Genomic DNA, 15,287 nt, shown 5'->3' with positions numbered 1-15,287 from the left:
CCTGCTGTGTTGCGCGGTAATTACACTGTCACCTGCAGCACGGCCACCTGCAGCAGCCAATCTCCTGCTTTAACTAATAACCTGAAAACATCTTTGAGGTTCCTAGCACGCTTTTGTCTGACCTTTACTTACAGAACAACCTTTTCCAGACAGGCAGTTTTTGTCAGTCTCTTGGGTGGCCTGTGGCTTCTCTGCAATTTCAAAAGTAAGCATTACCTCAGTTTCAGCTAACACGCACATTCTTTATGAGATTATTTAAAATGAAACGTGTTGCTTTTCGGAGTCAAATCGCAAGCAAACAGTTCTATTAATATCACTGGATAAGATTTTTGAAAAAAGAGGAAAATCTGATCCACTTCTAAAAATGTTGTTGTTATTGGGCTTTCTTATTCATCAGAAGTTGAAAGTGGTAGTTAAAAGATAGTGAATGCTCCATGAGAGCTGACTTCTGTAAGACAGCCTTCTGTAGCCAAACACATTGAGTCCCACCCTTGTTTACATTAAGAGCTCTTTCTCTATAGATGTGATATAAAATGACCTCAGTCTAAAAAGCGCTCATAGACATAGACACAGACTGGTGGGGGTTGGAAGGGACCTCAGGAGATCATCCAGTCCAGCCCCCCTGACAAAGCAGGCTCCCTACACCAGGTTGCACAGGGAAGTGTCCAGGTGGGTTTGAACATCTCCAGAGATGGAGACTCCACACCCTCTCTGGGCAGCCTGTCCCAGGGCTCAGACACCAGGACCACTGAGTGTAATTTTGATCTGCTTTTCCAAGTCTCATCTGTGTTACTATCCTGAGTTTTATGATCCTCTTCAGAGCCCTCTTAAAAGAGCCTTTCCCCTCCAGCAGAGGAGCTTCCCAATGAGTGGGTGGCCATGAAGGAAGTGCATGGACAAACCTGCCCTCTGACAGAGCCCATCCTAGTCACGGCGATGGAGACAGTGCCAGCTGGCTGCCCTTTCAATCACTGTCTCCAGAAGGAAGCGGGCAGGAAGCAGCACTCATTTCATGGATTTTGGGAGGCTTCCACATCTCAGGAGCATTGGCAGGCTCTCTCTTTGCTCTACGTGTTCATCACCCTGAGAGGGCGTATTATACAACTCCATTATCCCCCATAAACACCTTCATAAATCCACAGAAACCAGTGAAGTTCCACCAGCATCAAATGGAGGCATGCACTGGTGCACCAGGCCTGTAATTTGCTGTAACACCAAACGGCTTTGGCACTGTTGTTAATGTGAATAAAATGAACAGATAGTCCAGGAACCATGTGTGGTGTCACAGGCATCATTCCCAGCTCGTATTTATTAATAATTTATTAATAATTCATTAAAGGATGTGTTGTGTGTTCTGCTGTCTTGCCAGGTGGACCAGCAATCCCAGTATATTCAAGGATATAAAATTCTGTACCGGCCGACACCAGCATCCTATGGAGAGTCCGAGTGGTTGATCTTTGAAGTGAGGACTCCGACCAAAAACAGTGTTGTCATTCCCGAGCTGAAGAAAGGTGTAAACTATGAAATCAAGGCCCGCCCTTTTTTTAATGAGTTTCAGGGAGCGGATAGCGAAGTGAAATTCGCAAAGACCCTGGAAGAAGGCAAGTAGGAGCCAGACTGTCTTCATCTTGCCTTTTTGAAGTAGTAGACTGGCCTGCTTTCCTCTGATAAGTTCATTATTGGATTTTGTTTGAAGTGCCTGCTGGTTGAGAGCAGCAATCTGAGGCAGGGGAGGCCGTGTTGGACTGATCGCTGTGTGAATTGTTTGGTGACACAGAAGTAAATATTCAGAGCCAGGCTGGAGAGACAGAAAGAGAGGGATGTGCAAAAAAATCCCCTCCAACACACAATGGGAAATGCGCTTTTTATCTTCACTGCAGTGCGCGCTCCTCCCTGCTGAGTTCATGGGCTGGTCACAAGTGACTTCTGTGGGATTCAAGCACTTGCTAATCACTATCTCGAGGAGATAGCAGACACCACAGAAATCATCAAAGCTCAGTAGCTGAGGGAATGGGAGCCACATTTTTAGAAGGCTTTTATATCTGGATCAATCAGTAAGACAAAATGAAAGGATGAATGAGGGCAACAGATACAGTGGATTGAATTATGTATTTCCATCTCATACACGTGCTAAAAAGAGAAGGTTCATGAAGCTCTTCCTTTCCTTGCTGCTCAGGAATAATGAGTATGCAAGATGGCCAGTGCATCTGAATAGGGATTTCAGTGCCTCTGTTGGGATGTGCAGCCTTTTTCCCTTCTCAAGAGAGAAGTAGAAATGCCATGTACATCCCAAGGGAGAAGTATAAAACCCTCCCCAGTACAAATGCATCGTAGCTCTGGTTTGTGGCTGTGAGTGCTTCAAGAGATGTGCTTAACTGCATGCATCCTAAGCATCCACTTTTTATAAAGACTGCTTAAAATGCAAAACATAAATTATTATTATAATTGTGTTAATATTAACACATCCTTTCCTGATTTTAATAAGTTTCGTATTACTCCTTATTATTTACACACTAGAGGAACTGAGATTTAGCATTCTATTGGGTCAGTTTATAGAGTTTATTTTTCCAAAGTGTTGAATCAGGGTGAGGTGATTTGAGGCCAACATGGAATTCAGTGCTCAGGTAATGGTTTGGAGAGTGGTGACAAGTGTCCTGCACAGCCAGACTGCAGCAGAGCTCAGCAGCCTGGTTTTGGGTTCACATCATGTGTCATTTTATCTTGTGGGCAAGAACTGCCCTCAGTGAAGGATGGGGCATGAAAGAATAATGGATCTGTGTAGCTCAGAAACCATCTTCCTCTTTAAAAAGCTCACTTCTGCATGTGACGAATTTAACAGTTCCATCCTTCTTTCCAACCAAACAGCTCCCAGTGCTCCACCTCAGAGTGTTTCAGTGACTAAGAACGATGGGAACGGGACAGCGATCGTGGTCACCTGGCAGCCACCCCCTGAGGACAACCAGAACGGGATGGTTCAAGAATACAAGGTACTGCTGGCATGATGGGTCCCAGGCTGGGGGACATTGGCCAGGGAGTGACAGAGGAGGTTGTTCGTGGATGCTTGGCTCCATCTCCTGGTTAGTCAGAGCAAATGAGGTGGAAAACCACTTCTTCAGCTCAAACTCTGTGTTTAGTAATTCTCTCTAGATGGTAGAAAGCAATTAAAACAGCCTTCATAAATCAAAGCAAAGGGTCAACACTCTTATTTAAAACAACTACCTTCTTAGCTTCGTTATAAATTGTGAAATGCACACAGAAGAAGAGAGGGAGCCATACCTGTTTGAGAGCCATTTTGTGACTCAAAGACGATGGCCAAGGTAATAAACATAAACAGGCTTAATGAGTTGAAAAACTCAGGGATAATAATTAACAGCGTTAAGATCTGAGTAAATTACGCGTAACTGGGTGGTTAAAACAAATGGAAAACTTTCAAGTAAAGAATGTGCTGGTTGTATAATGCTAAACATATTTAGTGTATAGAAATTCTTAGTTTCTTTCACACAAATACACCTCTCATTATGCTCTTTAATTTTTAACAAATTGTAAGTATGTTATAAAACATTTATTTGATGTTCATTCAGCATCATACACTGTATTTATTTTCAGTTCAAATGGTTTGGTGATAATTTACATAGCAAAGTAAATGAAGCTTATTTTTCCTAAGCAAGCTACAGACATTTCAAATATCTAGTTGTGGACATCAGGTAAGCTTTATAGCCACAGAGGGGCAGGATCTCTGCTTTCAGTCTCCTGCAAATGCACATTATTGAGAATTTTTTTAAAATGAGAATGTCTTGGCTGTTTTTTCAGGTTATAACACTGTGCTATAGACATACATTCCTAGCCATCAAAACTCATTCGGCTATATTTGTTTTCCTCAGTAGAAAAGGGAAAAGGAAGAGATCACCAAGCTTCATGGTCAATTTAGAAAAATAAAACGCCTTTCAGAATGTGGTCAGCGAGTAAAAAATCAGTTTGTGGCTTAGTTTCAGATATACAATGTAATTGGGAAGAAAATACTTGCAAAGTTATTTTATTTAGAGACAGACCTCGAGCTGAAGAGATGGAGTTGCGCCCATCAAGAAACTGCATCAGAGGAATGTTAAAGCTGTAAGGATAAAACCATAACAGTCAGGAAATGCTTGTTTCTGAGTGGATGTAACACCTAAGAGACCCCCTGGCATCCCGAGGGAATAGGCTGTCAGGGGTAGGAGCAAGCGTCTCGTAGCTCTCATGTGGCAGCAGACAGCACACTGACGTGTTCCACACCTGCATTTATTGCCAGGATGCCGTTAGTGTCCTCTGTGCTTTTCACCATGGACAGCAGACAGACACAATGCATATGTATGAAATTGCTATTCAGGTTTTTTTGTTTAAAAACTAAATAAATGCAGAACCAGTGATTTAAGATTAAGAACTAATAACACGAAAAAAAAGCCCAATAGAAGTCTCGTAAAATTTTCTCTTTTTCCTTTCCTCTCTGTTTTTCTATCATCTCCTGTGTTTTCTCCCAGAAAAAAAAGGTACACATATGTGGGGGAATTCTTTGTTTTCTCAGCAACTTAGATCTAAGGCAACAGGATACCTCCTGTGATTAAAGGATAAAATAAATAAGAGAGAGGATTCCGTCTTAATGGAAGAAGTGTCAGGAGCAGACACAAAAAGCCAGAAGCTCAAATCACAGCAGAAGCCATTCCCTCCTTCCCTAGCAGGAAGTTATCACATCTCTTATTACACTAATTCTTTCTTCACTTATGTGTCTACTGTAATGTGAATTCCTTCCCAACATTCTAAGTTTGTTTTCACTTGCCTGTTCAGGTATACAGACAAATACAGTATGGCAAGTTCTGAACAACTTGATGATCAATGTTCTTGCTTTGTCAGTTACTCCAGGTATTTGAGCACCTAAGAGCAAAACATTTTAATGAGTGCATAGTCACAAGTACATAATAAATGGTTTTTATTGTTTGCACATACACCATCGTACCAGGTGTAGTAACAATTTCTGTGAAAATTACATAAGTCAAAATGTAGATTTAAATCTTTTGTTCCTCACTTTATCGAGTTCTTATTTACCTAAGAGTGTCTTCATGGACCTTAAATCCTTTAGGATTTAAGAGCAGTATTACTAATAGTTCTACTACTCCTACTGACTGAAAGAGTCTCTGTTTAGTATCAGAATATAAAAAGGAGATTCTCTTCTCTTCGTGCGCCCTGACCAGCTCTGCGGCAGCAGTTATGTATGTGCTGTGTTGGGTTTCTGTTTCAAAAGAGCTTAAAATACATTTCAGATCCTCACAGTGTCCCACTAGCCTTGTTTCAATCCTTGGCATCCAGAGGAGGAAAAAGTCTCTTACAAATGTCCTGAAGATGACATAAAATTTCCAGGTGGAAAGGGCTTTGCAGAGGGGCCCTGGCAATGGTTATGTGCGTGAAGCTCTCGCTCTGGCAATCTCCACAGCAGCACAATTGCACCAAGGATCAAAAGCAGCTCTCTGGGTACTAAACCTTTTTGGAGCTCCATATGTCAAAAGCCAAATCTTCCCTCATGCATAAGTCAGCACAGGTTCAGAAATGCTGCTGTTCTCAGGAAAGTTGGCTTCTTTACAGATAAAGTATGAAATTGAACTAATTTAACTTTCAGGATAAATATTCGTTGTAGAGCAATACATTTAGGGAAAGGGAATAAAAAGGAACTCAACACAGCTTCATCAGTTTTCAGCAGATCTAGATCAGCTGCTGCTTCACCTTTAATAGCAGTTTGGAGTTCAACCATACTCTTAAAAGCATTCGGCACATCAGTGGTGCAGACCCAAAGAGAGAACAATATCTCATCATGTTGTTTCTCCTAATCATTTAATATCACCAATGTAATTTATAAAGTGGTGAATTGAAGTCGTTAGACCTCTGTCCTGATCTTAATCAATAAATAAGGTCTGATAGCATGCTGTTGTCTCTCAGCAGAAGATGAGGTATTACTCAATCCTTGCCTCTTGGTGCCATTTTTAAAAACAAGATAACGTTTGGGCTCCAGCATGACATCAGTTCTCTTGTGATGACGTGTGATGAAAGACTTGCCCTTGCACTTGAGTGAAGAAAGTCTTGTTTGGGGAGTGATTCCTGAACAAGAGAATTGCAAATTCATTTTTCTGAATGCTCTTAGTGTGTTGTTTATGTGAATGATTCTTGGCTATGGGGCTTCCCTTATTTGGTCCGTGTTACTAATGCTTTTAGTTTTATTACCACTGATGTCACTGGTTGAACTGTCAATGAATTACAATAAACCTATCAAATAATTTTAGTAGTTGGAGCTGCTCTCTGGAACAAGAAGTATCTTTTTAGTAGTCATACAGTGCCTAAGACTGCAATCCATGACTGCAGATGTTGGTGACAAATTCTGACTTTCTTTATCCAGCAGAAAGGAACGTTGTCGTCCTTCCTTCTACTTGTCCCTTGGCGTTGGGTTTTGAACATTCCACATACCATACACTTCCTTCCCTGCAGGTTTGGTGTCTTGGCAATGAAAGTCGATACCATATAAACAAGACGGTAGATGGTTCCACCTTCTCTGTAGTCATCCCCTCCCTAGTTCCTGGGATTCGATACAGCGTGGAAGTGGCAGCAAGTACTGGGGCAGGACCTGGAGTGAAAAGCGATCCTCAGTTTATCCAATTAGGTAAGCCTGCTGGTAATCCTACCTCTTGGTTTCAAGGATTTTTGTTTGTTTGCTTTTTGGCTTTTATGGCACTAGAACTACTTTCAAGGCAAGTGAAATAGATAGTGTTACTTGATCTCTGGAATAGCAGGATTTGGCTTTTCTGGTTTTAAACTTGCCTTAGAACTGCATTCTGCAGATATGATTATAACAACACGGGGGTTTTAAGCTCCCAATTCAGCAGTGCTTGTTGGGTTATTGATTCTTCAAAGTGGATTTTCGCACTTAGGACTGGTGTAATAAAACATGTAGGGGAGAATGAATCACTAAGTGTTGGTTTACTTTAGTTTAGGGATGTAATTTGTCTTGATTAGATTTTATCTTTCTTTATCGAAGCAAAAAACCCAAGAACATGGTAAAATTAGGCACAACAAATATCAGCTATGTGTGAAAGCTAGTAAATCACCCAAGTACAGGAAAATGAGGTACAAAGGTGATTTACAATAATCCTGACCTCTTAACTTCATTTACACCAAACTTCTCTCTGCTGTGACTGTAGATCAGGGGCATTGCTCCTGGATGTGCCTCTGAGAAATGTATCTTTGCTGTTGGTTAACTGAAGATTATCTAAAGTAGCTGTAGGTATTGTCATATGCTACTTTATCAATATGCCTATATTAATAAAATGCCTTATCATTACAGTATATAATTGTGAAAGCAAACTCAGCATGTTGCTTTGGACTTTGTGTCCTGTCTGTCTCTGTATCATTAGTAGATCTTCCTAGTTATTTCACTATTTATAATTAAAAATCTATAATTACTGCACGTGAAAACAAGACCAAATGACTAATATGTTCTCAGGAAAATTACATGTACATTTCCTTGGCTATTAAAATGAAGGTCATCTTTAACTTACTGAACTTATACAGGCATATGATTCCCAGTTACATTAACAGAGATTTTACAACAAAATTACACACAGCTTTTGTGATATTCCATTACTACGTGCAAAACCCCATAGTTATTTGTTGAATTGTTCTTCCCTACAGCCAGCTTCCATTCACAGCTTCCCACAGCCAACTTTCCAGTCAAGTTTGTTCTAGAGGCTTAGATTTTGAAAACTTTAAATGACTGAGGCTTATGCATGTAATATAATGGGGTGACCTTGATGTTCAAAGCCAAAGACTTCATAACCACTTCATTTTTTTTTTCCTTTTCTCTGATGATAAGCACATTCTAAATGAAGGTGAATTTTTTAATGGGATTTGATCACTTTGGGGTTTTGGTAAGTGGAAAAAGAAACAAAGGTAACTCTGTCAGGATAAAATTTTTGCCTGCTTCTGGGTTCCTGGCCTTTACTGGCACTGTGTTAGAAAGCACGAAGCCGTTGCACACCTCCGAGGGTGTTCAGATGTGCAAGGCTGGTAGAACCCATATATTTCCTTGTGGTTGGTGTTTGCTTTCATAGTCTGTACTGCTTACTTCTAATTATGGCCTCAAGTTGCACTAGGGGTGGCTCAGATTGGATATCAGGAAAAATGTCTTCACTGAAAGGGTTCTTGGGCACTGGAACTGGCTGGCCCGGGGGGGGGGGGAGTCCCCATCCCTGGAGGGATTTAAAAGATGGGTAGACGAGGTGCTCAGAGATCTGGTTTAGTAGTGAACAGGTACGGTTGGACTCAGTGATCTCAAATGATTCTGTAAGTGATCCTCTATGATTCTATAAGTGGCATGGCTAAATCTACATATATTGTAGTAAAAAGCCCATAATTTGATTGTTATGTGGCAAAGACCTGGAGACAGGAGTCTTGTGGAGATCTGTGCCACTAGAAGCAGCACGAAGAAATATCTAGCCATCGCTGCAGTCCTTTGGCAACTGCAGGAGGCTGCTGAAAATCAGTACTTAAATTTATGAGAAGTACCCTTTAGTAGCACAGACCAACCTACAGTCATCACGGCAGAAGAATGGGTGCAGTTCCCTTACCCTGTGATACAAGTTCTCCACAGCCCCCACAAGGAATCACGGTCTTTGTTCTTGGATGTGCTCCCAGCATGGGGGTGGAGCAGACACTGGAGTTTTCTGGTAGTTCTTCTGAAGAAAGAAAATTAATTTGTTGATGTCATCAACTGGCACTTTTCACCAGTAATAAATTACATGAGAGAGGGAAGAGAGGCCAGGGAGGGGGAGGAAAGAGGACTGAGGATGCTACTTGTAGCGGGTTTGAAGGAGTCCTGGCTCCCTGTACCTACGTGCTCTAGGAACTGTGTATTTGCCACTGACAACTTCAAGTTTCTGTCACTGATCCCAGCTATTCCTTCAGGAAATCTTTTCCCACTGTCTGAATCCTTACCTTTTTTTTTCTTTTTTTTTCTTTTTTAAGCTAATTAAGAATTCTGTGTGTGGAAACAGGATTTACTATGTGAATATTCCCTCTTTTTTAAAAACTTTTCTTTAAAAGGTGTGGAAACAGGATTTACTATGTGAATATTCTTTTTTAAAAACTTTTCTTTAAAATCAAATGTCTCTCTCATTATAATATGCTTTTCTTACAAAAATGTGAGCCTAGGTTGTGGCTGGCTCTGGAGCATCCAAAGAAGAGGGTTTTTTGCCCAGTGTAGCCTTCTCTCAAGCACAACCACCTCATATTTGAGTCTGTGCAGGGTGCTCACAGGTTCATGACTGTGAGAAATGCCTGGGCAGTGTTTCAGTCAGGTGGGTGACAGGAGGAAGCTTCACTTTTTGGAAACCACCTTCCAGAACAAGAGGAGAGGACAGGACAAATTGGATTCTCTGAGAGCTGAGACGTGCAGTCACAGTCCCACGCATCAGCTGAGCTCTGGGAGCTGACCTTGTACAGCCACTTCACCTCTTACAGAGACAGGTACAAATTGTGAGCTCAAAACACTTCCATTTTCCATGTCTCAGCTGACATGAAACAGCTCACTGAGCTGCAGTACCCCAGACTTCCCATGCCATCAGGGACAAGCTGACAATATACTTTCTTGCTATTCAAAAATCACTTTTTAGTGTTGAAAAGCATGAGATTGACTGCAAAAATCATATATCTTCTCAAACCACTCCCCCTGGGGCTTCTGAATTTTCCTCTTGGCTTTTGAATGATTTTTTTGAAACTTTCTGTGGAATTCCAAGGCCTGGAAAACCACTTGTTTGTTTGTTTGTTTGTTTTAAAAGAAAAGACTGCAAGAGTTTTAGTGTGAAGGAAGATAAATCATGTTTCATGAGAGCTAACCACAGCTCACTAGCTTGTGCTTGTCATCCTGTGCTGTGGGGAATAAAAGCATTGCATTTTGATAGAACTTTTTTTCTTGTCATGATGTGTCACTGGCTGCAAAAATGCTCCATACAGAAAGGTGAGCATTATCACAACAAATTATTTGTTTACTGTTCTCTAGCCTAACTTTTGTCCAGTGATGGGATAACTGCCTATGGGATACTGCTCAGCAACGTTACCTGTGCTTCTTGGTGAATAAGTAGTGAAATGGAAACATCTTGCAAGATATTTTGTTCAGGGTACCAGCTCTGAGAAGCCCCACAACTGTAGTGGAAGTTACTCTGAAACATATAATTTGTAGGAGTATATGGTATGCAGTTATTTATTAAGAGATGTCTGCACAATTATTCTGAACACTGAGTGCATTATTCAACCGGTGGATGTCTCAAGTGTACAGAGCACAGGAAAGTCTCCTTGAATCTTTATTATTCTAATTGCTTCATTTAGGAGATGTGATTTGTGAACTAGCTAGCATGCCTTCAGGGATTTTATTCTGTCAACCCTTCAAGTACTTCTGTGATAATTGTAAGGGGATTTTTTTAATATATATTTTTGTCATGGCCTGCAAACAATTCAAAGAAAGTAATCTTTTTTTTTTTCCCCCTCACACCAAGCCCTTCCAAAGCAGTTTGATGCTATCTCCTCAAACTCTGTCTTATAAGATAGAAGTGCAAAACTGATATTTTTCCAGTTTTGGAAACATATATAACTAGAAAGGAGACAAAACAGCACGTTGTTAACCTGGTAACATTTTACCAAATAATTTTCCTATGACATCATGCACATATATTTGCAGAAACACTCAGGCATTATGTTGCAGATCCCAGGTGTTTTGCAGGTTTTGAATTGCCAAAATTAGCAATGTCAACAGACCTTCCTACTTAGTGTTTGTACATTTTGTGTGCTAAATGGGAGAGGCACATGGAAAAGTACTGTTCCCTGGGTTGTACACGTACGGGGCAAAGTTAATGTTGCTTGCACACCTGTCAACCTGCAATTTCCTGTCTTTTTTTTGAACCTTTGACATTCCATTCTTAATTGTATATTAATCTTTTTAACAACTTAAACATTAGTTTGTACATTCTTATTATTATTTATATGAATATTTAACATTAGAGAATTAGAGGTCCCAGTGCTTCCTGATGTAAATTGTAATGAGTTTTCATTGAAGTTTGAAACACGGAGCTTCCAGACAGTCAGTGTGGTTCAAAAGAAAGCTCTTATCTGAGTGGGGGGAAGAGGGAGAAGAAGGGATGAGTCACTCTGATAATATGCTGGTTGCAAGGAGTTGTGGAATCAGCCTGCTCCAACAACTCAGAGGCATTTTCACGTGGGTTGAGCGCTGCGGCTGCTGCTCTGGCAGGAGGATGCGCTTTGCCGTACGAGTGTTTATGCTCACTTCTCATTTTGGCACATCTCCCTGAGGAGTGCAAGCAGGAACAGGAATGTTGATTAGGAACCGTTTATATCTCAGTCGAAGCTTCCAGAATTTTTCCTGTGGTGAAAAAAAAGTACGGGGTTTTTTTAGTTCAAGAGCACTTTTCCTGACTGATCGTTCAGGATCTCACAGGACTGTTACAGAGAGGGCAGATGCCCTTCTCAAAGAAAGGCTTCCAAGATACTGCCCCTGGAAATTTTTAGTCACGAGGTTGACTAGATTTCATTTCTTACTTTCTAGCTTTGAATTATAAGAAGAGGAAAACACAGGTCAAATGTGGCCTCTTGAAAGCCCTTCCATCTTCGTTTAAGGCCAGGCTGGATGAGGCTTTGAGCAACCTGGTCTAGTGGAAGGTGTCCCTGCTGCTGGCAGGGGGGTTGGAACTAGATGATCTTTAAGGTCCCTTCCAACCCAAACCATTCTATGATTCTGTGTGTAAATATACACCAGCTAACTGAACGCCATGGCTCTAACAGTCCACCAGTGTACAATGTGCCAGGAGACTAGTTGCTTAAAAGCAAATATATTATTATGCTGTTCTTATGCTTGCAGTGGCTAGCAAAATAATACCATGAAATGCATCTTAATTAAAAATTAGAACAATAAATATTCAAAGAGATTCTTTATAATCTTCAGACATGCGTTGATTGAGCAACACAAAATGTTTGTGTACATAACAGCACTGTCCTTCTGTACGACTGAATCATTGACACGTTCAAAAAATATTCAGCTTTTGAGTTTCTGATGATTGTTTTTTCCCCTGGATTTATTGTTTTAAATATGCATATTTAAAGAATTAGAGAAAAAAATATTTATCAGTCTTCTAAATTTATTCCAGACCACAGGTTCTCCAGAAATTGTTTGTTCTATTCCATCAAGATGTGCAAGGTAGTGTAGCTGTTTAAAAATAAGAGAAATAGTAGGCTTCCTCCTTTTGAGAAGAGACTGGTGATAGAAGTTTTCATATCTTAATATGGCCTCAGCTGCAAAGAGACAGAAGATGAGATAGAGAGTGACAGATTTAATTCATTGGTCACAGTATACTTTATACATTTAAGCCCATCTGGCCACTTGTGTGGAACTTCACTTGGCTGTCTCCATAAAATCTGAAGCAACCCATCTTAACCCCGCACAAATAGGCATGAAATCTATAAACCCCGCAGACACAAAGGGTGTATTAGTGAGAAAAGAATGAGTCTGCCTGGTGAACTTTCAGAGGAGGCAGTGCACTTAGGATCACAGAAGATAAAGGGACCTGAAATATGAAATAAAATTTCCAGTAAGGTAACAGTCAAAGGCAGTGGCGATTCCTCAACAAAATAGGTGTTTGACATTATTGTCACAAAAACTGAAATCTGGAATTCTTCCCTGGGAGAAGCTGTTATTAATTTAACCATTTCCATTTCAAAAAGATAGCCTTTTCCAGAGGAGGTTTGTTATTTGTATGATTCAATGTGATTCCGTCTCCTGTTTGTATTGCGGTTTCTTATATTTTATTTAGGCTTATTTTGGAATAACGCAAGACATATCCTTGTAAAAACCAAACCAAACCAAAAACAAACAAACAAAACCCCCCCACACTATTCACTGCTTAGTCCAAAGGGAAAACATATAGTTTTTTAAGTAAATAAGCTTTCATTTCTTCTATAGTTTATATTAACAGAATTGATAACAGCACCTTTCTCCCTAAAACACTAATCTCTCACTCTCGATCTGATGTCTACTACCCATAGTAAAAAGCAACTAACTGTTGGGTTGACACCAGAGTACAAGTGGATATTTCAAAGATGAAGCTGTGGAATGTGTAAAGCAATATCTGCTCTGAGTTAAGGTTTCAAATTCTTGCCCTTGCCCTGTGCAGTAATGAAATTTCCAGGAAGCACTGGCTGTGGTGGTAAAGCATCAGGAAGGCAGAATCTGGGGTTTGAGTTGCTTCCCTTCAGATAGAAAGCATTGGTCACTGAATAAACATCCGTACTGCTGTTTCTAGAAGGTTCTTTCTCTATTAAAGAAAACAAAAGTGTGTGGAAAAAGACATGTTCTTTATTGTGATGTGGGGTATTTAGGGGTAAACTGTTTTTGCAAAGGGCCGCTTGTTCAGTAATAGTGAGACAACCTGACTATTTTTATCAATTCATAACTCCTTTTTTAGTTGTATTTTAGCTTTTTCATCCATGTCAAGAGGGCAGGCTTGGGTATTTTGTACTTTTACTTCTTCACGTACTTTTCATTCATTCATTTATTAACTGAGGTCAAAGTGAGAGACTGCAAAGAGTACGTTAGACTGTGTAAGACAAGATTTAAGTCATCTGTCAGGAGCTGCTAAATTCCAACATATCCCTCAATGTCAATCTCATGTCAGTGTACTTGGAATTTGTAATTCTTCTGTGATGGTTGGTTCTGAGGGTGGATGTTTGGGTAGCTGAGCTCAAAGAACAGACTACACATATTTCATACTTGAGCTTTCCTTTACTTGTTGTGTTCTTTGCTGACTTTTTGAATAATTTTCTGAAGCTGGTGTTGCTTTGCTAAAATAAAAAACATTTTAAAAAAAATTGCAGTCCCCAAGTTTGAAATGTAACTTTCTATTTTTATTCCTAATGGCCTGATTTTAGCGGTTTTCATAAAAAAAACAAAAGTCAGTGAAGTTGGAGGTACCTGTCTTGTATGGAAAACACACCGTTTCTGTCCAGACCTGTAAAAAGAGATTTTGAAGAGCAGTCTCAAGGATTTTACCTTGAAAAACTGGACTATGGTTCTGTCAGTTCTTTTCATACCACCTTTTACAGTTGTTCCTTCAAATTAACTGGCTATTTTGGGTGTCTTTTTTTTTTTTTCTTTCAGATTCTCATGGAAACCCCGTGTCTTCAGAAGATCAAGTCAGTTTAGCCCAGCAGATTTCTGATGTAGTAAAGCAGCCTGCCTTTATTGCTGGGATTGGTGCAGCCTGTTGGATTATTCTGATGGTCTTCAGCATCTGGTTGTATCGCCACAGGAAGAAGCGCAATGGGCTCACTAGTACTTACGCTGGTATCAGAAAAGGTGCCATATTCTCTCTCAGCCCACGGGCTACTGAATGCCTGTTTACTGGCTATTTATCCTCAACCTCTTGTTCTTCTAAGACTCAAAATGCAGGAATTCTCAAACAACTTCAGTGCTTGCAGGAGGTGTGGATCAGGAGCCAGTGCAGAAAGCAGCAATATTTCCATACAGTGTTAAACCTGGCTTTAAAGCATAAACCTTTAGCAAAATACCCCAGCTAGGTATTTTTTATAAAGATACTCCTACAAATGAGAAGTGTAAAGATGGATTTAAAGCTGGGAGCTTCCAGTATGTCCTTGCTGCTATCTGAGAAGGAGCCAAGTGGATGGTAGTTCATTGTCCCTCCTGTTGAGTCCTTTGCTTGCTGCTCAGATTACTAACAGTGGTGTCCACCCCCGTAACGCTTTTGGTGCGTGTACTTGAATTTCCTGGTGTCCCAGAGGGATGTGGTGAAGTGGCTGTTTGTGAAAGCACAACGGTCAATCCTTGCCAAGACTCTTTCATAAAAGCTGTTGTGAGACCCCTTCTTTGGGAGTGAATTCTGGGGCTGTCACATCTTGCATCTGCATTGGGTTAGAATGGCAGCAGTGGGACTAACTGAAAGCACTCTTCGTTTTCATGTTATTGATGCCTTTTGTACCAGCTTGTCGGTGGGCAAAGCAGTGCTTTGTTGTGCACTCTGTGGCAAGCAAAACTAGAATCACTACTGGGAACATCTTCTGGATTAAAAACTTGGTTTCTTCTCCTTTAATGATTAAGCCCAAAGTTAAGGCTGAATTCACAGAATCCCAGACTGGTGGGGGTTGGAAGAGACCTCAGGAGATCATCCAGTCCAACCCCCTTGCCAAAGCAGGTTCCC

At 40.5% G+C, this 15,287-nt stretch overlaps 1 protein-coding gene across 1 annotated transcript in view; it reads left to right on the top strand.

Annotated features, from left to right (window-relative positions):
- The window catches only part of ROBO1 (roundabout guidance receptor 1), a gene marked incomplete at its 3' end in the record, with an annotated part of 86,807 nt that overhangs the window by 34,796 nt on the left and 36,724 nt on the right, over positions 1-15,287 (top strand). The window contains exons 13-16 of the mRNA XM_010176809.2: positions 1,370-1,601; positions 2,866-2,987; positions 6,505-6,676; positions 14,231-14,428. Coding sequence (XP_010175111.2) covers positions 1,370-1,601; positions 2,866-2,987; positions 6,505-6,676; positions 14,231-14,428 — 724 coding nt within the window. The remainder of the gene's footprint in view (positions 1-1,369; positions 1,602-2,865; positions 2,988-6,504; positions 6,677-14,230; positions 14,429-15,287) is intronic.

Source organism: Antrostomus carolinensis, unplaced genomic scaffold (genome assembly GCF_000700745.2).
Source record: "Antrostomus carolinensis isolate BGI_N321 unplaced genomic scaffold, ASM70074v2 scaffold10271, whole genome shotgun sequence".
Taxonomy (NCBI): Eukaryota; Metazoa; Chordata; class Aves; order Caprimulgiformes; family Caprimulgidae; genus Antrostomus; species Antrostomus carolinensis.
This window is presented reverse-complemented; position numbering and strand designations above follow the sequence as displayed.